The sequence below is a fragment of the Myotis myotis genome, unplaced genomic scaffold (genome assembly GCF_014108235.1).
Source record: "Myotis myotis isolate mMyoMyo1 unplaced genomic scaffold, mMyoMyo1.p scaffold_m19_p_15, whole genome shotgun sequence".
NCBI lineage: Eukaryota > Metazoa > Chordata > Mammalia > Chiroptera > Vespertilionidae > Myotis > Myotis myotis.
The window spans coordinates 22079726-22105102 of record NW_023416319.1 but is presented as its reverse complement, the minus strand read 5'-3'; the positions used below and the strand labels follow the sequence as shown (position 1 = coordinate 22105102).

General features: G+C 43.7%; 2 protein-coding genes across 3 annotated transcripts in view; one reads left to right on the top strand and one right to left on the bottom strand.

Annotated features, from left to right (window-relative positions):
• PLCE1 (phospholipase C epsilon 1) overlaps positions 1–25377 on the top strand; it is a 288663-nt gene that overhangs the window by 249672 nt on the left and 13614 nt on the right. For both annotated transcript variants that reach the window (XM_036336551.1, XM_036336550.1), the window contains exons 20-27: positions 3386–3515; positions 8775–8896; positions 9771–9888; positions 15152–15283; positions 16322–16612; positions 21496–21659; positions 23153–23414; positions 24954–25072. In XM_036336551.1, the coding sequence (XP_036192444.1) occupies positions 3386–3515; positions 8775–8896; positions 9771–9888; positions 15152–15283; positions 16322–16612; positions 21496–21659; positions 23153–23414; positions 24954–25072 (1338 nt within the window). The remainder of the gene's footprint in view (positions 1–3385; positions 3516–8774; positions 8897–9770; positions 9889–15151; positions 15284–16321; positions 16613–21495; positions 21660–23152; positions 23415–24953; positions 25073–25377) is intronic.
• On the bottom strand, positions 10340–10708 carry LOC118670275 (small nuclear ribonucleoprotein G-like). The gene has a single exon (XM_036337353.1). It carries the CDS (start codon positions 10649–10651, stop codon positions 10340–10342), a length of 312 nt encoding a protein of 103 aa, XP_036193246.1. The 5' UTR covers positions 10652–10708.

Sequence of the window (25377 nt, the reverse complement as noted above, 5' to 3'; positions counted from 1 at the left end):
GAAGTCTGAATTTTCAAGTCAGGCCTGGTAATCTGTTGTAATTGTGTCATCCTGGAAGTTTGGAAATACTGCGCATCTGTTATTTCCCACAAAGTGAGACCTTATCCAGAAAGCCTAAGCGGTTACCGTGTGGGAGATCTGTTAGTAAAACCACGCTAACTCTTCCTAACCACCTCTTCATTTCCTGTGTTCTCACAGCCAGCTATTGTCAGGTAACTTGGCACTTCCCACCATATAGTTTCCACAACTTTTGGAAACATGGGACAGTGTAATCCCATTTCCAGTTTTTTAAGACCATCCCACCCTGATATCCCAGGGAATGTTGACAGTCATGTCTGCGAAGACTTGCAGGTGCCCGGCAGGCCATGGACCTGGTGACCTGCGTTCACACCAGGCTGGGTGAATGGATGCTTTGAGCTCCAGTGTGCGCAGACCCAGCCCCTAACTCGGAAGGCCTGGGTCATTTCTATACAAGTACTTACCCTCAGTGAGGATGGGCTAACTCAGAGTGGGGTTTCTGACGCCCTCCATCTGCCTCAAGCTCTGGCTGAGGCTCTTATTAAACCCTCCTGACTGCACCCCACCAGACTTCCTGTATTCTGACCTTGTCTCCTGAACTCCCAGGCTCTGGGGAAACAGAGCAGAGTAAGACATGGTTTCTGCCAAGACCCATCTCCTCGTCTGACCCTTCACTTTAACCCCCTAACCTATATTTAAATTGCTTTTTTAAAAATCCTCATCCAAGGATATTTTTTCCATTGATTTTTTTAGAGAGTGAAAGGGGGGGGAGAGAGGGAAGGAAGGAGGAAGGGAACCTCAATGTGAGAGAGACACATTGATTGATTGCATGTGCCCCGACCAGAACTAAGGATCAAACTGATACATGCCCTTGACCAGAATCAAACCCATGACCCTGCGGTCAGTAGGACAGTGTTCTAACCACTGAGAAAAACTGACAGGGCCTGAATTGCTTTTATTCAAGGGCTAGGGGGCCTGTTTTTCTGTCTCAGAATAAGTAGCATATTGCAAAGAATAGTGGTGTCCGCTCTTGACTGTCCATTTGGGCACCTCTCCCATACTTCTTGTGCTGGGGGAAATATCTGAGCATCTAGGGACCTTACCACTCACTTTCCAACATTTACTAGGCAGTGGGAATTTGCGTGGCTCCACTCCTAGCATACAGCTCGCACATTTTTCTGCCAGTGAGCCAACCGGGCTCTTTGCAGCATCATTCCCAGCATTTGGCTCTCCCTTGAATGCTTGCTATGTGGAGGCCCTTCTCTTATCCATGACTAATAGACATGCTTTTGTGGCTCACTTGTGTCTAGAGAAGATTCCCTGAAGCTTTGAAGACTGCTAATCCTATGAGACTCTCTGAAAAAAGATTTAAAATTCCCCGATTAAAAAGCATGGGAAAGGCTGTACTGGAAATCTTTGACAAGTCGTGCCCTTTAGCATATTAAGTAAAGGCCATGTGAAGCTCCGTAGTAAGAATGTGTTTCAGTTTGTTTAAGTCGCTGTTTCCAAACTTCCATTGTGTTTTGTGGTTACTGTAATTGTCCGTTTTTAAATATATTTTTATTGATTTCAGAGAGGAAGGGAGAGGGGGAGAGAGAGAGAAACATCAATGATGAGAATCATTGAATGGCTGCCTCCTGCATGCCCCCTACTGGGAATCAAGCCCCCAACCCGGGCATATGCCTTTGGCCAGAATCGAACCTGGGACCCTTCAGTCCGCAGGCAGAGGCTCTATCCACTGAGCCAAACCGGCTAGGGCTAATTGTCAGTTTTTACATAACTGAGAGTGTTACACAAAACTCACTTTGAGAAGTCCCAGCCTTGACAGTGTTCAGTTATCCAGGTGGATACAACTATAGACATAGCCTAATCTGTATCTTGCTTACGTATATGTATTTATTATAAAGGTCGTATGACCACAATTCAAGAACTTCGGGGAATACATAATTATTTTAAAATATACATAATTCCAAGGCCCAAAACAACCTGTATTACAGGGATTCTTAACCTTGGTAATATCCAGAAATAGAATTCAGGGGGTCACAGAATTTAGATGGAAAAAAAACAACTACATCTTCATTTTCACTAACTGTTGGCTGAAATTTAGCATTTCCTCCAATTATAAATGTAGAGAACAAACCACAGTGACATTGGCAGTACCTATGTCTTTGTCACCAACAGAAACTGTAGATTTCTCATATTATATCACAGTTGTTACAAATGTCTCCAAGAATTACGTATGCTCGTCACTATTTCAAAAACGTTACTTGGCCTACCTATATTCATGCTTTTACTGTGTTAATAAAGAAACCCATATTCCTATTACACAGATTTGTTTTTTCAACGTTTGATAACTGTGTTCACCATTCTTTTTTTTTTCCTGTATAATCTTATATATTGATTTTTATACATTTATAACGTCATTCTGAGAAGGGGTCCTACCTCACCACACTGCCCGAGGGGCCTGTGCCACAAAAACAGGCCAAGAATCCTGCTGTATTTCCATTCAAGAGTTAGCCTTTCATGCATGTCATTTTATATCATTACAAGAGATACATAGATGCTGAACCAAGGATATAGAAATGTACAGGGTGGGCAAAAGTAGGTTTACAGTTGTTCATATGGAAAAAGACATGCTTATGATTATTACACTAGCTTTATTAAATAATGTCACAATGCAACTACAAACCTACTTTTGTCCACCACTGTATGTGTGTTTTTACAGATACACACACATATACATTTACATGTATAAATATTATATACACATAAATAATCCTGTATTTTGGATTATTTCCTAAAATAGGTGCCCAGACCTGTATTCTTGTGTCCTGTCATAACCCCACACAGTGGTTCTAGTTGAATATAAGGCTTATGACCTTCCTAGCAGCGATACCAAGTTTTTGGAAGTTTCTAAGCCTATTAATCTGATGAAATTAATCTGTTGGTCTCTTCATCCATAGGGATTCTAACATTTTTCTCAAGGTCAAAGGCCTTTAAATATTATTTTAAGAAGGAAAAAGAAAAATGGTTTCTTTGCAAAGATTTACTTTTCCAGAATTGATGGGCTGGTCCACTTCAGCATTTGGGTCTGAGGCACCAAGGTTTCTCCGGGAGGGTTTGCCTCAGGGAACCACGATTCCTTAGGATTTTTCTTGAAGAAAAGCGCCAGGATCCCTCTTGCAGAAAAGTTAACATTCACCCAATGATTAACCTTGTACTTCAAGTGAATTTAGATATTTTTTTCCTTCCCCAAATGAATCAAAATAGGATAAACCACTTTTAGTGTGAGATGGTCATTTTGAAAGCTGTAAATGAACGTTCAGTAGCTTAGCATCTGCAGTCTTTAATTGTTGATATCTTACAGGCTCATCAGTTAGCATCCATGCAAGCTCAGGCTTACAATGGTGGGAATGTCAACCCCCCACCTACTAATAATGAGGAGGAGGAAGATGAAGAGGACGAGTATGATTATGACTATGAATCTCTCTCTGATGGTAAGAGAAACAGATCCTATGTTGTGTGCAGGGAAGTGCCTTGATTTTCTGTTGGGGGAGGGGGGAGTGGTGTCTTCCCTCCCCGCCCCCCCCCAAAAAAAATAAGCCCAACACTCCAGAGACCAGCAATACAAATTGTTGTAATATATTGTCCAAGAGTTTCTGAATCCTTTCACTTAGCGAGAAGGACCAAGTTAGCCACTACAGCTACCACTCAAGGAAAAAAGAGGAGGTATGGGAAGCAACACAGGAGTCATTCCTAAGTGGGTTTCTAGAGGAAAAGCTGAGAATGGGGTTTCTCTGCAGTTTCTGACTTGATTGATGCTTTCCGCAGGAATTGTAGACTGTGGCGGAATCGTTGCTGTCTCCTGCATCACCTGCAGGGGGCAGCATGATGTTCCTGTACTCTCCGCTCTCCCTCTCACAGCTTTCACTCCTGATTTCTAGGAGCATGAAAAAGAAAGAGGCATCATTTCCTTACCCCACCAACCTCCTTCTCACATTACTAAACCAACAACACATTTTCTCCCAGCCCCACCAAAGGGACAAAACATGGGCAAGCTAATGGCGCAATACAAAAAAGTCACCTAAATAATGTTATCTAGAAATTGTTACAGGTGAAGGATTCTTTTTACATGAGAATTAAGTTTTGGGTGTGTTTTGTTTGCACTAAATTAGTGTCATTTGTTACAGATTACAAAATGTCCTCTCAGGTCTCGTTGCTGATGGTAGACTGTTTTACTTTGGCAAATTCTGTAAGACAACAGTGTAGTAAGGAAAATATGCCAACGTTCTTATTTATGTAAATATTGTGCAGGTGGAATGCATTACTTCGCTGTAAGATAATTGTTTTGTTAATGTGCATTATGCACCGACCAGGGACCACTCACCACTGGCATTAAGACAGCCAAACTGCCCTCCAGGTATCTGCTTCTCACACAGCAGAACTGTCTCCTAGTCATGTTTGGCTCCTTGAACCTCCACCATGGCCAGTAGTTACAACCCAGTCTTTTTGTGCGCCCCCCTCCTCCAAATACAATTCTAGTCTGTCCATTTTTTAACTTTAAGTATAGTTGACATACAATATTATATTAATTTCAGGTGAGCAGCATAGTGACTCAACATTTATGTCCTTATGTCCTCACTACAATAAATCTAGTAACTCACCATACAGAGTTACTATGATAATCTGTTTTCTATACTGTACATTGCATCCCCTTGACTTTTTTTTTATACCTGGAGGTTTGTGCCTCTTCTTTCCCCTTTTCACTCATCTCCCATGTCCCTACCTTCTGGCAACCATCAGTTTGTTCTCTGTATTTGAGTCTATTTCTGTTTTGTTTGTTTGTTTTATTTGTTTATTTTTTAGATTTCACATATAAGTGAAATCATACGGTATTTGTCTTTCTCTTTCTCACTTATTTCACTTAACATAATACTCTCTTCAGTGATGGCAAACCTATGACACACGCGAACTCATTTTTTTGGTTGATTTTTCTTTGTTAAATGGCATTTAAATATATAAAATAAATATCAAAAATATAAGTCTTTGTTTTACTATGGTTGCAAATATCAAAAAATTTCTATATGTGACACGGCACCAGGGTTAAGTTAGGGTTTTTCAAAATGCTGACATGCCGAGCTCAAAAGGTTCACCATCACTGGTCTAGGTCTATCCATGTTGTCGCCAATGGCAAGATTTCATCTTTTTTATGACTGAGTAATATTTCATTGTATATATGTACCACATCCTTTTTATCCATTCATCTATTGATGGACACTTAGGTTGCTTCCATATCTTGGCTATTATGAATGATGCAGCAATGAACACAGGGATGCCTATATCTTTTTTAAAAGTATGTTTTTATTGATTTTAGGGAGAGGGAGATAGAAACATCAATGAGAGAGAAACATGGATCAGCTGCCTCCTGCACACTCCCTACTTGGGGATCAAGCCTGAAACCCAGCTTGTGCCCTGAACTGAAGGAACCAGCAGCCTCCTGGTGCAGAGGACGATGCTGAACCAGCTGAGCCACACTGGCCAGGATGCAGATACCTTTTGAATTGTTTTTGTTTCCTTCAGATAGACATTCAGAAACGGAATTTTTGTATCCATTTAATATTTATCTTTAGTTGATTGCTTCATACCATCAACTAAAAACCAATTTATTTATTTGAAATCCCATCAGATTATATGAGGGTCATATTCTCTAATGGGGAGGTTAAAAGAGGGAGAAAAATATAATTTTTATATTTGATTCTTGAAAAGTTGTGGGAATATGAATATTTCTATATTGACTTATTCTTCCCCGTGGGTCCCTACAACAGTCATGGTGATGTTTTCCCATAGAAAAACAAATTTATTCAGATAAGAAATGAAAACCAACTTTTTTGGTTGATATTTAAGATATCAACCAATCAGAAGTAATTTCCTTCTGTAAGAAGTTAGTGCATTGGAAGATACATCCATTCTCTATCATAAGTCATCCTGTGTGTTTTTTTCTGTACTTTTAATAACAAGAAAGGAGCTGGCGCCCTAATTGGTTTGGCTCAGTGGATAGAGCGTCAGCCTGAAGGGTCCCAGGTTCGATTCCAGTCAAGGGCACATGCCCAGGTTGTGGGCTCAAACCCCAATAGGGGGCATGCAGGAGGCAGCCTATCAATGATTCCCTCTTATCACTGATGTTTCTATCTCTCTCTCCCTCTCTCTTCCTCTCTGAAATCAATAAAAAATATATTTTTTAAAAAAAGAAAGGAGCTGGCTTTTCATTATTATTATTATTATTATTATTGGTGTTTTGATATGCAAATTAAAAATGAACAGGGTGGGGAAAGATCTTTCTGATTTACAGGCATACCTCAGAGATATTGCAGGTTGGGTTCCAGACCACCGCCATAGTCATAATATTTTTGCTGGTGGAAGAGCTTGTAAAGAACTGCAATATCAGTAAAGCACAATAAAATGAGGTATGCCTATATTTTCAGGAGAGTAAAATTTAAACCCTACTCCACTGAATATCTATAGTAGTAGAGTGCTTTTCTAAAACCAGCATGTGCTGGGTCGGGTATACATGGAGGGGCGGCCCCACCAGGTCTGCCCCATGGACTGTGAGACTTGGGCATTGTCCTTTCACACTGTGGCCTTAGGCCCCTCGGGTGTGTAATGAGAAGGCTCTATACATGTTGGCTGACATTCTCCCTTCTTCCAGCACTAACAGTTAGGACCTACAACAATCAAACCCTCTGCCGCCACGGGGTTATTTCCCATTTCACTGAAAGATTGCTCTGACGGGCTGATTCCCAAACAGGCCTCGTAGTTATGCCGTGACGTGTTGAAGTCTGGCCTGTGCAGGCTTCTTGATGCTCCTGTTACGGGTCCTGTCAGTCTTGCACTTTTGGTGGTGGTGGTGTGTGTTGCCTTACTCCTCTCTGCTTCCCTCCACCACCTTCACTTTCTCCAGCTGAGCTGAGGACAGAGAAGCCTGCCTGCTGTGGACAGGACCAGTCCCAGCTTCATCAGCTTCTTGTAATGATGGGTCCCTTGGAAGCTGTGCCCAGTCCCCTCAGAAATGAGCGTGCTCTCAAATTTCTGCATAAATTTGCAAGAGTGTTCACAGGCCTTCTGAGGCCCCCGCAAGCAGCCCGAGTTGAGAATCCGTCTCGAGAATCTGGGGCCACAGTTTATCTCTGTGACAGCCCCAGGCATCCGTTTCCACATCTATAAAATGAATTAGTCTGAAGCCTCCTTTGCTATAAAAATGTGGCAATTCCAAAATTGCTTCCAGAAAATCTAAAGGGTGTTGTACATGGGGCTCATGTGTTTCAGGAACCACTACTCTGGCTTTTAGCCAGTAAGTTCTAAGCGACTGTTTAATTAAATTTCAATAAATATCAATTAATTTTTTCCAACTTTGCTGTTTATCCTGACTAGCTTTGAACATGCCCTAGAGTATCGATTTGAACTGGCAACTTAATATAGAAATATTCTATCACAATGACTACATGGCCCTAAAAACATTAATCAACTTATATCCAGTGGACATAATGTATTATTGGGAGTATTAATGCAAAATGTGGGAGTGGCAGCATGTTACACATTAACAATGTTTGTGCTTCTTTTATTGCTAGCCTTTGCATCCCTTAGTAGTCAAAATAGTACATCGATGGAAGAGTTCTTATTTCATTTATCTTATCACCTAAGCTGTAGTTATTTATGCTCTGCTTCATACCTGAGTTTAATTTATCTGGCTTTTTGTCTTAATTTCTCTTACTTTTATCTCCTTTCTGATTCTGTTTTTCTGTAGCAGATGTCCTTACTGCTTCTCCTGCTCCTAACTGTCAGGAAGGTAAAGCCACTCGAACTGGCCATTTTAACTGCATGAATGCCGGCATCTGTTTCCAGTTTCTTAGGCCTGATTAGTATGACGTTGTGACACTTACGTGCATAAAAATGTAGTGAAATGATTGATCTCACTTACCTCGTGGCAGCCTGCATAGCCCTGATTTGGTATAACGATATTTTGGTCTAAGCATTTGTGGTCTGATGAGATAGTAAATCCGAGGTGAGAAATGTGCTTTCATGTTTTTCATTTTAAAAGAACATAATCGTGATGTACCTCTAACACTTTTAAAGACATTTTGAATAGAAATTCAACATAAGACCAAAGTATAGAAGTATCTCTCATACTTTGCATATTTTTAGATATATTTCAATTCCTATCCCTAAGATTCTCACTTAATCAATTGATAGACAAGTATGAAAACTTTACTTTTTAATTAAGTATAATTGTGAAAACTGCATTGCAAGTGACAATGTCTTTTTTCTTCTGGTTTTGACATTTCTAGAGGTAAAAGAGGCTAATAGCTTCATTTCAAAGTGAGAGTGATTAAACCACTCACCATCTAGAAGTGCTTCAACCACTAAATCCTTCCCCAACCCGTGTGCCGAGAGCTTCTTGACACAGGGCATCTTCTGTCATCTTTGCACAGAGCCAGTCATCTATATGAAAACGAGCCTTCTCATTTAGATGATGTCTGTGTGGTGCCAAAACTACTGGCAAATGAATCCATGCAATCAAAAATAAGCACACTGTTTAACAAAATCTAAAAATTATACTTCAAGCCATCATTTTGGTAACATGTAGCCAGCCTTGTCTCACAACAAGCACAAGTGTCTGGGTATCCTTGCCATGACGTAGACGTAGCCCTTGAGTGAAGCGTTTGGTTCTTGTGCGCTGAAGCCTGCCAACTCATTTTCAGATAACATTCTAGAAGACAGACCTGAAAGTAAATCGTGTAGCGACAAGCTTCAGTTTGAGTATAATGAAGAAATCCCCAAGAGGATAAAGAAAGCAGATAACTCTGCTTGCAACAAAGGAAAGGTGGGTGAATGGTTTCTGTTAAATTACACTTGGACCATCACACTCTTGTCAGTTTCAGGTGGGATTTCCCTCCTTCCCTGCCCCTTCCCTTCACCTTTCCCCTCACTTTCCCTTAGATGCCAAAGCCCACATGGTGATGCTATGGGACACCCACCTGCCATTTGTAGAAGGTTAGTCATTGATTCATCCAGCCAATACCTACTGAAGGTGTACTGGGTGGCAGACACTGAGGTGGTGCAGGAGGTGGTTTAGTGATGGAGCTCAACCCATCAACAATGCTTGTAGGTAAATAAAAGAGCAGTGACTTCACAGTGTTATCAGAGCATTAAGAAGATGATGTTGCAGAAGGAAGATTTAGCCAAACAGACAGAAACGGCATGCAGGCCAAGAGGACAGCCGGGTATGTTCAAGGAATTGCTAGGAGTTTTGAAGATGTTGGGGATGACCAAGAAGATGAGCGGGGCCAGATGGTGAAGTGTTAACCGAGGAAGGACACTGAGAATAGAAGGATAAAATAGATACCCAGACTCAACCCTCAAGTGCCTCACAGAATATAGGCTCTGAGCAAATCTGTAGACGTAGTTGCAGTGAGAATGTTAGAGAACAAAAGAATAAAATATCAGAAATGTGAGCCACAGAAGATACCTGCTCAATTCTCTGTTCATTCAGCAAATACACACTGACTGTTCCACACTGGACGGCACCCGGGCGTCAGACTCACTTCTTGCTCTCAGAATGTCTTTACTCTAGGAAAGGAGTTAGGACACAGGGGTGAATGTAGAGCAAGGTGAAACCCACTGGGAAAGCAGCAGATAAAGGGTTTCTGGGTGGCATATACCTTCCATGTCAACTGGTGTAATTTTCCCCTTGCTAGGTGTATGACATGGAGTTGGGAGAAGAATTTTATCTTCCTCAGAATAAAAAGGAAAGCAGACAGATTGCACCAGAGCTTTCTGACCTTGTCATCTATTGCCAAGCAGTAAAATTCCCAGGTAAGAGAAGTCAAGCTCTTCTAAAACATTTAAAGGTGCCAAGAGATAAAAATATGCTATTTATTTAATTGGGTATTGTAAATATTCTCAAAATAGCTAAATTGTGTTGCTGAAATCATTGTTACAATACATCCTAAATATTTGTTATTATAATTTGCTGTGATGCTCATGAGGAAAATACCATAAAATATTTATTTTCCAGATCATATTATGTCTTTTTATAATAGTTAATAATGAAAATGATAATAAAATAATAATATTCATAACCCCTAGTAGCTAAAATTTATTAATCATTTAAGTACCAGGGTTTGTGTATTTTACATACATCATCTTATTGCCTTCATAATAATTCAATGAGATATTGGGTTTATTCACCCTCCCCCCCTTTTTTTGACAAATACAAAAGTTTATTTAACAAAAGTTCAATGTGAAAATTGACAGGACTAGATTTTTATATTGTAGTGAAGCAGGTGCTGAGGAGAGGGGACATATGGAAGCAGTTGATTTCTCTGGTAAACACAGCCATTCTTTGTGCTCGTTCCAAGGCTTCTAACATGATGATACTATGTCCTCGTATTACCACCGTTCCACTGTTGTTCTGTTGCCCACCAGTTGCCATCTCCACACATTCACCTATCACAAGATTCATAAAGGGATCAAATCCCTGCAATATTCCTTGGCCATGGCTTCCACCACTTAATTTCAATGATAACTTCTTGTCCATAATTTTTTTTTTCAACTCAGGAGGGTGAGCTTTGCTCATGGCATCTAAGCGAGCTCAAAGATACCTCCAAACAGAATTCACGGCCTCTCTGACACTCCTGCGGTCAGCCCAGCATTGTGCTCCTGACGTCACCAATCTACTCCCCATTTTTAAATAAGACAAAGTCTGAGAGAGATAAAGCAATTGGCTCTAGGTTTCAGAGTAAAGCAGTTAAGACTCTTCTTTGAAAGTGGCAGAAGTTGGCTTACACAAAAAGTAAACTTATTGGCTCATGTATTGAAAAATGGGTACAGAAGTTTCAGGTACGGCTTGACCCAGGGCCCTCTCCCTGTTTCTCACTGTCTCTGTCATGTTGGCCCTCTTCCCTTTGGGCTGTAAGGCAGCTGCAGCAGGCCAGCACTACATGCTCCTAAATTCAGCTTCAGTGTAAGCCGCTCTTCCAGAACTTTCTGCAGCAGTTTGATTGTTTTTCACTGGGTCCTCTGCCCATTCCTGTACTAGTCACTGTGGCCCAGCGCAGGCAGTGCTCAGACTGTCCCAGGCCTCTGTCACCTGCCCTACCCCTGAGCTCCACCCAAACCACAAGGGGCGTTTCAGTGGGAGAAAAAGTTTCCTCAGTTGGCCATTTCTAGAAGTAAAGTGCTGATAAACAGCTATTAAAAAAGGGGGTGGGGTCCATTTCAGCTAACAAATGGCATAACTCCGATTCTGGAGCCTGTCAATCTGCATTGCACGGCCTCGCCTCTCTTGTCAGGGCATGTCGTCAGTGAGCTCACCCAGTGTGCATCGCGCAAGGGGACAGCAGGAGGTGGAGGGCAAACAGGAGAGTCCATAACCTAGGAAGTCAGAAAAATCTACCGCTTTCTACTAAGAAAAAGGATTCCCTTGCAGAGGACAGGAAAGCTCCTGGAATTGGGGGATTGTCTAAATGTTAGCAAACTTGGCCTGGAGAGGGTTAAAATACCAACCCTCATTTTTTTCAATATGGTCTGAATGCAGATCCTGGCTCCCAGAGGGTTGTCTTAAGCATCAGTTCTCACACTCTGCCCTGAAATTGGGACCGAGGTATTGGGCTATTTAAAAATTAGGTAATAGTGGTCTTTTTACACACCAGAAGGAAAAAAATCATAAATAGAACTTTCTCAATTTTAAGCTCTCTCCCATAAACTGGAGATTTTGGCAGCTGCTGCTGCTTACCTGTTGGCAAATTCTGTTGAGGAGAATATGAATGAATAATTAGCAAGCAGAGATCTCGAAGACATGCAGGAACCTAGCCATTTAGGTGTAGTTTCACAGACCAGGCCTTCTTTCACATAAGTACAATGTGATCATATTTGTAGCTGGTGAAAGTGTTCTTATGATGAGGAAAAATCCTTTTCCTGTCAAAAGAACCTCATGGCCTGCATGTCCTTCATCACAGGAACAAGTGTGAAGGTCACTTCGTTCAAGAATCACACTCACTGCCTCTCCTGTTCTTTATAAACTCAGCTCACACTACACCCAAACCATCCCACAGGCTTGGTCTTTTCTTCTCAAGCACTGAGTAGATAAAGAGCAAAAATGCCCAAATTTTGGAAGAGTCAAAGGTCATTGGGTCCAACCTCTGACTGGAGGCACAGGCTACGCATGGCGTTATTTGGCTTATTTTTAAAACTAGAGGCCGTGTGCACAGATTCCTGCACTGGTGGGGTCCCTTGACCTGGCCTGCACCCTCTCGCAATCCGGGACCCCTCGGGGGATGCCGGAGGCCCAGTGCACAGTGGCCCCGATCCCCGCAGGCCGATCTTTGGTTAATCTCTTCCCGTCTTTCCCCCTCCCCCTTCCTTCTGAGATTCATCAGTCTGTTCCATGTTTCCATGCCTGTGCATTGAGCGTCTGCCCCCTGGTGGTCAGTGTGCTACCAGTTGAATGGTCACTTAGGCTTTTATAGATATAGATTCCCAATATGCTGTTCTTTTAAAGTGTTTAAATGGCACGCAGTCTTTCTAAGACATACTGTAGTTTAATTTTTTTAGTAATTGAAATTTCGGACATTTTTCTTTTCCCAACTTTACTTCCTTTCTCAAAACCACTAAATTGTGTTGCTAGAATCATTATTACACTACCTTCTACATCTTTATCATGATTATTATTTGTTCTGATGCTCTGGGGGAAAATACCATAAAATGTTCATTTTGCTACACTATGGATTTTAATTTTGCTACATTATCCATTTCAATGCATCTCACTCTTCACCATCCCAAGTCCCATCCACAGAGGCTTGTGCAAAAATATCTTCAGAGCAGTGAGGCAGCATGAAGACCACGTGGCACGACCTTCCCCAGAAGTACAGTAACCTCCCCGAGATCAGGAACCCGCTTCAGTGTCAGGATTCCACTCCTCAGTGACCTTGACTATAGCAGTTAGTTAACCTCTCTGCACGTCAGAGGCCCTTCCAATAAAAGAGACAGAACAGTCCTCACTTGCAGGGTTGTTGTAAACATTAACAATAAAGTACCTAATGTGACTAGCACGCTATCTACAGGTAGTTGGCTGGCTGGAACTGGTGGCGGTTGCTATTCTTATTGATAAACTAGAGGCCCGATGCACAAGATTTATTCGGGGGCGGGGGGGGAGGGGACAGTCAGACATCCCTCTCGCAGCCTGGGACCCCTCGCTCCTAACCACCCGCCTGCTCGCTCCTTTCCTCTTGGCTCGCTGCTCCTTAGTGCTGCCGCAGAGGCAGGAGAGGCTTCCGCCACCACCGTTGTGCTCACCAGCTGTGAGCCTGGCTTTTGGCTGAGCAGCGCCCCCACTGTGGGAGCGCACTGACCACCAGGGGCAGCTCCTACGTTAAGCGTCCGCCCCTGGGTGGTCAGTGCGCATCATAGCGATTGGTCGTTCTGGTCGTTCCAGTCGTTCCGCCATAAAGATCGCTGAGCTTTTACATATATAGATGGGCCAACAGAGCAGATTCCTCCCCTCTCCTGATCACCAGCCCATGTTCCTGCTTCCTCGCCCCACCCGGAGAGAACAGCCAGGCTGTTCACAGAAGGTCCCACATATCCCTGGGGAATGTCGACGTGGGCCAGGATGTGTGCAAAACTCCCAGAATGAACATGGGCCTCACTCTGACCTCTCATCAGTTTTACTTGGGAGAAAATCTACTGTTACATCATCGTGTAGAGGGCAAAGTTCACACAAAATTTTAAGATAAAGCATGAAAACTCACTAGTGCAAGTTAGCACATCTTTGTGGTTACGGATACTTCAGAGAGAGAAAATTTAGAAGCCCCATAGCTGTTATGAACCGAGCACTTTCTCTGAACAAGTCACTCTACTAAGTATGTAAATATACATGATCTCATTTCATTGTGACCACAGCCCTTTTATAGGTGAGCAAGGAGTGCAGAGGGTTCGGTAGCTTGTGGGCGGTCACACCACTCGGAACTGGGTTTAAACCCCAAAGCCTATGCTTTTATTAAACACTCCTTTATCCTGTCTTCTCTGATGATGTTTTTGGAAGGTGTATTTTCATCTCAAAGAGGGCCTCCGGAACACTGCTCCAGCTGAAGGAATTATTATCTAATGCAGTGGTCGGCAAACTGCGGCTCGCGAGCCACATGCGGCTCTTTGGCCCCTTGAGTGTGGCTCTTCCACAAAATACCACGTGCGGGCGCGCACGTACAGTGCGATTGAAACTTCGTGGCCCATGCGCAGAAGTCGGTATTTTGTGGAAGAGCCACACTCAAGAGGCCAAAGAGCTGCATGTGGCTCGCGAGCCGCAGTTTGCCGACCACTGATCTAATGGTACAATGTAGACAGTGGAAACAGTTGGGAGGCCACGGGCTTGCCTGGTGCCTTTAACTCACTCTTCCTGCACTGGATCCAGGTCTACATGGTGTGCATTCATTTCCTCGTTCAGCAAATATCTGTTAAAGTGCTGCTGCGTGCCAGGCACTGTGCCAGGCAGGAAGGAGTCAGGGGGTGGTTGGACCAGGAGTGAGAAAGAGAAGCCGTGAGGCATCACTGTCATTTAACATATTTCTTGTTTAATCCTCAGACTAAGCCTGTGAGTTCCTATCTTTATACCCGTTTTGTAGATAAAGAAACTGAGGAACAGAGAAGGTAGATATTAAGTCAGGGCTCGTAATGGCAGGAGTTCAACCTAGACAATGTGATGCTAAAACTCGTGCTCCGAGCCATTCTTTCATCTCTCAAAATTGAGTAATTCGGTCCTGATAATTCAGTGTTGACTGGAGCACTTTCTTTTTATGCAGTTTTTCAAAATCTTTCTGGTGCACCATCAGGTGGGTGTGGGTGCTATTTTGCGGTCATTCTGTAATAGCCCTGCAGTTCTTGTCACATTTGCCCACAGAGATAAAAACTTCACTCTAAAGCCTGCAGTGCTGCTATTAGCGGTGTTGAGAATGCGAGTGGGTCCTCTGAGCAGGTTACCAGGGAGTAGTAAGACTTCAAAGTAAACATGGACAGGGATGGAAAACGTCGAGTTCCCTCGCTTGTAGTTTTTGGCTTATTTATTTTCATTTTATGGGAACAGGCCTGTCAACTCTAAATGCATCTGGCTCTAACAGAGGAAAAGAAAGGAAAAGCAGGAAGTCCATTTTTGGCAACAATCCGGGCAGAATGAGCCCTGGGGAGACGGCCTCACTTAACAAAACATCTGGAAAAAGTAAAGTCACCTTCTTTCGATACCTTTGCTCGATTCCGCATGCTGGATAAGTCTAACATTTTACTGTCGAAGCACTTCCCTTGAACTTTTTCTATATTTTTTTTTTAATTTCCATGAATGTTTATGTTATCTAAGTGTAGTAGAAACATTTTTCAATTTTACATGTTTAACTTCCTAAAAAATAGCACTTCACTGAAGATGTTCTAACAGTGTTTGCCTCAATAGGGAAAAATTGGAACCACCTTGGAACATTCTAGTGGTTCTTGGAACTGCTCTCGTCACCATTATAACTCCAGAAGATATATCCATTTTATTACTAATTACTTTTTATTATAAAAGTAATAAATTCTCATAGTTAAAAAAAAAAAACTCAAACAATATAGAGTACGATTAAAATTCCTTTCTATTCTCAATGGCTCAGTTCTAGTCCCCTGAGGTAACCACTGTTAGGTTTATTGTGTTTTGTTCAAGAAGAATAAGATTCTTTTTAAGATGATCCCAATGGGATACAACCGAGCATATTTGTATAACTTTTATATTGCTGTAACTTTCCAAACAGCTTTCTGAGCATATATCTACCTTATTCTCCTTATGCCTTTGTGGTTTTCCATTGTGTGTATACTGTCATTTAACCACTTCCTCACTGGTAGAACATTTGGATTGCTTCCTGGTTTTTTTGTTGCTGTTTTTTCCTTATAACAAACGCTAAAGTGAATACCCTTGTACATATATTGCCATGTATTGTTCAAATATATCCACAGGACAGATGAGGCAAAGGATTTCCAGGCTTTTAACTTAAATTGGTGCTTCTGCACTCATTTTAAAGCTCAGTAGTTATCATTTTGTTTCGAGGTGGTGGACTAACTCAAGTATAGCATAACGCTACTGTAGTGTAACTGAATAGTGTAACACCATTAAGATCTACTCTGATGTGTTACATGGTTATGATTGTTTTACCCAGATGTTGTTCAGGTTTATCTTTCTAAAACATTTAAAGTGTCCCGCACTAATCTGAGGCTAATCTTTTGGGGGGTTTAGGTTCCTATGAAGGAATGCGACAGGCCTGGGAGGAGTCTTCTTCCCCCCTCAGCCCAGCCACGTCCCTCAGCGCTATCATTAGAACTCCCAAATGTTACCATATCTCATCGCTGAATGAAAATGCCGCCAAACGTCTGTGTCGCAGGTATTCTCAGAAACTGATCCAGCACACCGCCTGCCAGCTGCTGAGGACTTACCCGGCTGCCACCCGCATCGACTCCTCCAACCCCAACCCCCTCATGTTCTGGCTGCACGGGATACAGCTCGTGGCACTCAACTACCAGACAGATGGTAACGGCCTCTCCTCACCTCTCTCCTTCTGGTCTTATGTTCCAGGAAACATAGTTCAACAAACAACATTTTAGTTAAGAGGGGCAAGATGCCAGACTGGGTCACCCCATATGTAAGAGCAAAAATACCGGTGCATTTGATACTGAATTGTGCCCTTGATGTTTCAGAGTTAAGGTGATAGGAAAGAATTTTAAAGGGGTCCCTAGTAATCTCTTGTTCTTGCTCCCTTTTTAAAGCATTTTTTTAAACATAAGGCTACTCTTTTGTGTCTTTAAATAAGACCCTGTTTAGGGCCGTGTCTAGTTTGTGTCTAAAGACCTTTTGGGGCAGAGAGTTACTAACACCCTTTGGTAAGCTGTCTTGCTAAGCTATTCCTTGCAGTCGATAAGTAGTTGTCACTCCAAACAAAGTGCATGTTAGCTTCTTCTTACCCATTGAGATTGAAATGGAGAATAATGGTCATTGCTCCCAGAGTAGCTCACATGGAGAAAACAAGTGTGCGAACCAAGAAAGCAGTGTTAGTTTTTCTCCACTGTTGAGGAAACTCTCTTAGCAGGAATACCTGATGAGGCCTGACGTCCAGAACAAGAGCTACCATTCATTGCACACTTACCATGCGACAGACACCGTGCTGAATTTTCCTTGACCCCCCTATTATCTGATTTAATCTTTGCAACAACCCTAAGTGGTGGACGCCTTTATGATCCCCATTCCTCAGATGAGCAAACCAAGGCACAGAGCAATTGATTTGCTCAAGGTCACAGAATGACTAGTAATAATAAATTCAAGGATGCTGGGAGTGGAGAGGATAAAGTATTTTGTTTCTACTTGGTTATGGGGGCAGGAAGGGAGCTGCAGAAGATAAAGAAACAGTCGATGAGGAATGTTTCCTCGAAGCACCTTCAGAAGCCACAGTCTTTCCTTGGGACAGCCAAGCGGCCTTCCCATTCCTCTCGCGTCACCTGAATCAGATCCTAAGCAACTGTGCTGACCCGCCAGCCACAGCATAGCCCCGTCTCCAGCCAAGGTCAAACCACCTTTCGCTCTCGAACCAGCTAGCCACCTGGTACTGGTGCCAACAGTGCCCATGTGTGGCTGACCCTGCCAACGCATTTTTTTTTTTTTGCCCTTGTTATATTTGCTTCTTTCCATTGAAATTAAATAACACGATGCAGGTGAAGTACCCTACTTAGCATAGTGGCTGGCACAGAGAAAGCATTCCACAAACGTTAACGATGATGAAGTGTTTTTGATAAGTTATGAAAACAGTAGGATTTGGACTCGCAAGTGGAAATAATAATGAAATATTTTCAAAGTTGTAAAAGTTTCTTTTCAATCTGTCCCAAGTGGCTTGCGGGCTCACATCTCTGACCCTGTCTGTAGCCCTTCGGCGCCCTTGGTTATTATGATACTGAAATATTTTAAGTCAAGTGAAATCACTAGCAAGATGGTTTTCTCAAGGAAATGGAAATGCGTTTGGTTTTGGATGTGCCCGCTCTCCTGGGCGTGCCAAGGCTGGTGCAGACACACTGGCTCCACCGATGGCAGAGGGAGCCGCCGCTGAAAGGAGCTGCGCCTCCTGGCTCCCTCCACCACCACACTGAGGAAAGGTCCCGAAGCACACACTGAGGCTGCAGCTTGGCCTTCACTCACCCCTGAAGGCTTTGCCTCTCTCCCAAATCAATCTGGGAGTACATATTTGAGCTGCCTCCTCAGGGGAGACAGATGGCTCTGTTGATGGTTCATCCTCAAGTTTCTCTACAGAGTCTTCCAGCCCAAGAGAGAGTGCTGCCATAACGCCTCTCGGGTCCAGTGCCGCAGGCAATGATTACACGCATCCCCACGCTGGACAGAGCACAAGCCACAGGCAGTTTCACCGTGTTCACCTGTAAAAATGGTCTTCATTTGCACAAACTGGGCATAGAGCCTGGCTAATATCTTGCATGCAGTAGGTGCTCAATAAATGCACGCTGAGCTGAAACAGACTATCCCCCTCTGCCCTACTGCAGTCTGAGCCTGTGGTTCTTGGGTTTTTAGGTACTTTTCTATGGATTGCAAGTCCAAATAGATCAGAGTCTATTGGACTCATTATCTTTTAATTTTTACAAAGAATTCCTAGATTAGGGTACACTTGATTTTCCATGAAACATCCCAACCAAGTAACAGAGAACCCTCTCCCAGTGTCCCTCTAGCCTCCGACTGTGTTCCATGGATCATCAGCCTTGCCACTTCCTGGATGTCAGAGGACCCTGATGCCCCAAAGGAGTGTCCATTGACTTAGGGTCATCTCTTCCCAGAATTTCTAATGGCTCCATCATCTTCAAGAAGGTCTGCGGTGATCTGGAGCCAGGAATAGCCCAGGTCTGCACTCAAGGAAACCAACTCTTGAGTTTGGAAACTGACTTGAGCCTGGTATGCAAACCTGGTAATGGCTGGCAACTGTCCCTCAGCATTCTTTCCACCTAGAGCAGAACAAGTGTAAGGACATGCGACCCCATCAAAAGAAAAGCTGTTAATATGAATCCTGCTTTCCTGAGTGATTGTCAAACTCTTTATGATGACTTTTTTAGCCCCAAAATATAGGCATCATTATTATGGGAATGGTGCCTACTTAATACAAGGTTTTTAAATAAATAGGAGACCATAAAGGTACTGATAAGCCTGACCTGCCTCACAGGCATTGACTGAGAGGGGCAATCAGGTGACATGGAATCATGCACCCTCCTTCACTTGCTTACAACAGGGGTTTTACTAGTAAAACGATAGCCCCAGGTGGAGTCCTGGGGCCACACCTAGGGGGCAGTTGGAGGGCTAGATTTGAGGTCCCAACTTTATTCCAAAATGAGCAGCTCCGCCTGCATCTGGTTTACCTGTTGGATTACTAAATGAGATTAGCCTCAGCTGGTTTGGCTCAGTGGATAGAGTGATGGCCCATGGACTGAAGGGTCCCGGGTTTGATTCCAGTCCAGGGCACGTACCTCGGTTGCAGTCTCCATCCAGCCCTGGTCGGGGCCTGTGCAGGAGGCAACCAATCAATGTGTCTCTCCTCTCACATCAATGTTTCTCTCTCTGTCTCTCCACCTCCTTTCCATTCTTCCTTAAAAAAAAAAAATCAACAGAAAAATATCCTTGGGTGAGAATTAATAGAAAAAGAAAAAGTTTGGGAAAGTACAAGGATAGACATAGACCTCCTAGGATCAGACTTCAAACCCAAATGGGAGTTGACATCATAATCATAATTTATTACCTACTGTTTATTGAGATCTTCTATGTGCCGAATGCTTGGTAGAGACTTACACACGTTTTCTCATTTATGACACGCCTGTGGGGTGTACACTATGCGGCTCAGTTGTTGAGATTGGATCACCACTTAGTAACTGTGTGCCTTGGGTTCTTTCACTTCTTGTGCCTCAGTTTCCTCATCTATAAAATGGGAAGCACTGATGTACATAAAGTGCGTGGAATGGGGCCTGGTACACAGTAAGAGCACAGTAAGGGTGAGCTGCTATAATTTTTAGTAATATATATCCATTTCACATTCATCACCTCTGCATGAGCTAGCCTGCTTCGCTCTCTTAGCCATCCTAGCCCAGGTCTATGTTCCTCTGTCACAGGGTGGCCTGAGAAAAGAATTCTCTCGTCCTGCAGGCAAGACAGCCTCAACGAATTAGTCACATCAGGACTGGACGGACCTGAGAGGTGGGGTCCAGGGCACTGATTTTATAGATAAGGAGACCGAGCCCACGTAGCTTTCCTATGCCTTAGACATCTGACCCCAAGGATTCCTGCCTACAATCCCAGCCAACCCTATGTATACGGAAAAAATTTTACACACGAGACATGTGGAGGCTAACTTCTTATTGCTCCGTGGTGCTCACCACACTTTTCCTTGATGTCAGTCCATGTAGCACAGTTCGCTCTGCACATGGAAGGAATCTATCAGAGGGAACATTTGTCAGGTGTGCCTCATAAACCCTGTGTTCATCTGGGCAAACTTTCTACAGACTTGCGCCATCAGATGAGCATTCGTGTGTGTCAGAGCCCAAACCAGTGCGGGAGTCCAACATTCATCCAAGAACCGTGCCAAGTAAAAGCTGGCCACAGACGACTGGAAGCCGTTTTGAGGGTTCCCAGGGTTTACGATGGAGGGGATTGATCATGGACATGATGTGAATCACATGTGATAAAATTTTTTTTCATATTTAACTGCAATTAAAAAGAGGTAGAAGTACTGTAATTTATGGGTTGAAATTGAGATTTCATGGAAAGATATATTTTTCTGGCTCTTCTCCCAGTCTGTCTTGGATTATTAAGATTTTTATCTTATATTTGCAAAGGCAAGAATTGGTCATACAGTTGTCTGCATGGTTTAGTGTTCGGGGATAAGAAAATGCCATGACTATTCCTTATTAAAATTCTGTATAAAATGAGGTATTGCAAAGATTTTTTTTTTTTCAGATGGATGTTGTAAATTTTGATTTGCAAAAGGAGTTTTTAAAAGGCAGAACCTGGGTGGGAGTGAGACACTGGGCTTATCCCATAGACTGAACCCCGAAAAGACAGGGATGTTGGTCTTGTTACCTGTTGTATCTCTCATACCTAACAACCTGCCACATGGTAGCCACTTAGTCAGTCCCTTCTTCATGCTTAAGCTTGGGGAAAATTGATACAAAGTTCTTTTGAACTTTACTTTTTTTTAAATATATTTTTTATTGTTGATAGCATCACAGATCTCTCCCATTTTTCCCCCTTCACCCCACTCCTTCCCCTATGTCTTCACTACCCTATTGCCCATGTCCATGGGCTATGCATATAACATATAAGTTCTGACCTTGACATTCATAAGCGACAGAGTAACAAGCAATGCTGACTTTGTTTTGCAGATCTCCCTTTACATTTAAACGCTGCCATGTTTGAGGCCAACGGTGGCTGTGGCTATGTGTTGAAACCCCCAGTTCTGTGGGACAAGAACTGCCCCATGTATCAGAAGTTTTCTCCCCTGGAAAGAGACCTGGACAACATGGAGCCCGCTGTCTACTCTTTGACTGTAAGTGTGGCGCTGTCTCCAGGAGATGGCAAGGCGCTTCCGCCTTCCTGAATATGCGTTGGTTTTGGATTCAGGGCGTTGCATAGTTCTCGTGTCACCGTTTTGTTTGTGCAGATTTAGTTCCCGGAAGGATTTCTTTACCTGTCACAAGCGGTGGCTGTGGCTGAGGTATGCTGTCGCCAGGCACTGCATTTGCCAGTGCCCCGTAGGTGGGGCTGCTTCCCCTGCACGCTGATGGTGGTGATTCTGTCTTCCAGGGCCCACAGCACCATCATTCTGATTTTCTCTCATAAAAGTTGAGCTCCTTGTTAGAGCAGGTCATCTTAAACTCGAACAGGCTCTCATAAGATCAAACGGGCATCAATATACAAATCAATTAAATATCTTTCCTCCTTGCAATTTAAACTGTATCGTTCCTGGGCCTTTCCTTATTTCTTTTATTGCCTAATTAACCCCATGTCAAAACACCACAGACTGCCCTTAACAACAGCCCCCGGCAGCTCATCATTCAACTTTATTTCCCCATTCTGTCGCTACCTCTTAGCGGACAGAGAACAAGACCTCTGTATGGCTGATCGCTGCCCTCCAACCTTAGAACTTGTCCGTTTCCCTCCAAAGGAAGAATGCCAAGCAGCCTCTGATTACCCCTCTCACACCCCGGGAAAACCACGCTCCAGTTTTCCTGCCACCTCTGCTGTCTCCTTCCCGAAGACCAGGGCAGGGGGCCTCCTCTGTTTGACCAGATTAGCTAGACTCGAGTAGACGTTTAACTGTGTACAGAAGGCTGTGGATAAATTTTTTAAAACATTCCCTGTGACTTGCTGGAAAACTAAACCATTCAAGAAAATAGCTTTCGCCAAACTGGTTTGGCTCAGTGGATAGAGCGTCGGCCTGTGGACTGAAGGGTTCCAGGTTCAATTCCGGTCAAGGGCATGTACCTGGGTTGCGGGCACATCCCCAGTAGGAGATGTGTAGGAGGCAGCTGATCGATGTTTCTCTCTCAATGATGTTTCTAACTCTCTATCCCTCTCCCTTCCTCTCTGAAAAATCAATGAAATATATTAAAAAAAAAGAAAGAAAATAGCTTTGAAGTTATAAAATATACACCTAAAACATCTTGAACAGAATGTTCGCAACCAGTTTGTGATTGCATTCCGTAAAGTCTCCCCATTTCCCTGTGCCTTCTTGAGAAACTTGATTTCATCTTAATTGCTTGGCTTTGAAGATACTTGAACATTTTGACAGTTGAAAGTGACAGGTGAATGCTGGTGACAAAAGAAGCTTTTCCCATGATTCCAGGCTTGTGGTTGCAATCACTTCCTGCTTTGCCGGGGGGGGGGGGGGGGGGGGGTGTAGGTTTGCAGATTTATTCACTATTCACCGTGGACCTCGTCCATTCCAGAGTGTTCTTTGTGGAGGGAAGCAGTGAGGTGCAGAGATTGCCTTTGTTTCTTTTTCATCTTTAGTGACCTGGTCCTTGCTTCCTCCCTCAGATTGTCTCTGGCCAGAACGTGTGCCCGAGCAACAGCACAGGAAGCCCGTGCATCGAGGTCGACATCCTGGGCATGCCGCTGGACAGCTGCCACTTCCGCACAAAGCCCATCCACCGGAACACTCTGAACCCCATGTGGAACGAGCAGTTTTTCTTCCGGGTCCACTTTGAAGACCTCATATTTCTTCGTTTTGCAGTTGTGGAAAACAACAGCTCGGCGGTCACTGCTCAGAGGATCATCCCGCTCAAGGCTCTAAAGCGAGGTAGAGTAGCATCATCATGCTGTTAATAATTACTGTAGCCCAGCCCGCGTGGCTCAGTGGTTGAGCATCAACCTAGGAACCAGAAGGCCACAGTTCAATTCTCTATCAGGGCATATGCCTGGGGTTGTGAGATCAATCCCCAGTAGGGGGTGTGCAGGAGGCAGCCAATCACTGATTCTCTCTCATCATTGATATTTCTATCTCTCCCTTCTTCTCTGAAATTCATAAAAATCTGTAATAATAGCATAATATGCTAATTAGACTGGACAGCCGAACAACCTTCCAGACGAAGACACAGCGGCGGGGGCCGAGGCAGAGGTGGTTAGGGGCAATCAGGCAGGCAGGCAGGCAGAGTGGTTAGGGATGATCAGGCAGGCAGGTGAGCAGTTAGGAGTCAGCGGTCCCAGATTGTGAGAGGGATGTCCAACTGTGGGATCGGGCCTAAACCGGCAGTCAGACATCCCCCGAAGGGTCCCAGATTGCAAGAGGGTGTAGACCGGGCTAAGGGTCTTCCCCCCACCCCCTGCCCATGCACAAATTTCATACACTGGGCCTCTAGTATATTATAAAAATAAAAAATAATTACTGTAGCTCAGTGACAGATGCCATAGAGCTCTTTAGACTGTTCTCTCTACTTTTGAGTTATGTTTGAGATTTTCATTTTTAAAAAGTTGAAATAAGAGGCAGGAAAAAAATAACACAAATTTGAATACTATTTAAGTACATTTCATAACAGGTTTTCTTTTACATTATCCTCAAATTCGAGGTATTCACATTTCTGAGGAAGTATGGCCTCCCCCACAGCTGCTGATGTCGAGAGCTTGGTTGGTCCTTCTTCCCTCACATCCTTGCCCAAATAGTACCCACTGCACCCCTGGAACTTTTTTTTTTTGTAAAGATAACCACTTTTTTTTTATTCTCACCCGAGGATATGTTTATTGATTTGAGAGAGAGAGGAAGGGAGAGGAACATCGATGTGAGAGAGAAATAGAAATTAATCAGTTGCCTCCCATACGTGCCCCAACCACACCCTGATGGGAGATGGAATCTGCAACCTTTTGGTGTACGGGACGAGCTCCAGTCAACTGAGCCCCTGTACCAGGCCCCCCTAGCACTTTCCAAGCTGAGACTGAAGTGAGCAGAGGAAACCAAGAGGAGGGTGGTAGAGGTAGTGGCTCACTGGCCGAGAGTGGAATCAGTACCTGGCAGGAGTTCAGTGTTGGAAGCCAGGGATGGGGACTGGGGACAGAGCAGGGAGGTTGGAGAATCCTGCGCAGAGGCGGAGCTGGTGGCTGGTGGACTGGCTTTGCTGTGGGCCTCCGGGGAGCTTCTGCGGCCGCAGCTGTTGTTCCACTTATTTATGCATTCATTGGTTGATTCTTGCATGTGCCCTGACCAGGAATCGAACCCACAATCTTGGCGGATCGGGCCTATGCTCTAACCAACTGAGCTACCCAGCCAGGGCCTCTGCCTACCATTTTGCGGCAGAGCTCTGCAGTGCATGGCTAACAGGCTTTTCCCAATTCTGCGTTATTCCAGGATATCGACATCTTCAGCTGCGAAACCTCCACAATGAAGTCTTGGAAATCTCTAGTTTATTCGTAAACAGCAGAAGGATGGAAGAAGTCTCCTCTGGCAGTTCCATGCCGGCCTCTTTGGTAATTAAGCTCTGTTTCACTCAGCATGTCTGTGGGGATTGCTGTGCTGGAGGTAGGCTTGCTCATGATACAGGAAGGTGATCATTAGGTAGCTATGGAAATAATAATGGCTGGCATTGGCATGTCTAAGCACTTTACATATATGAATTCACCTAATCCTCTCAATAACGTTTTTATGAAAGAGCTTTGAGTATGGTCTCGGTTTTACAGATGAGGAAGCTAAGAGCTAAGTACCTCGAGGTCACACAGCTATAAACCCAAGTTCACCTAGTGCTAAAGCCCATACTCTTTTTGTTTCTTTTTGT

What these genes read in the sequence shown, in the direction of transcription:
- LOC118670275 (XM_036337353.1), bottom strand. Translation starts at nt 10,651, where the DNA reads ATGAGCAAAGCTCACCCTCCTGAGTTGAAAAAAAAAATTATGGACAAG.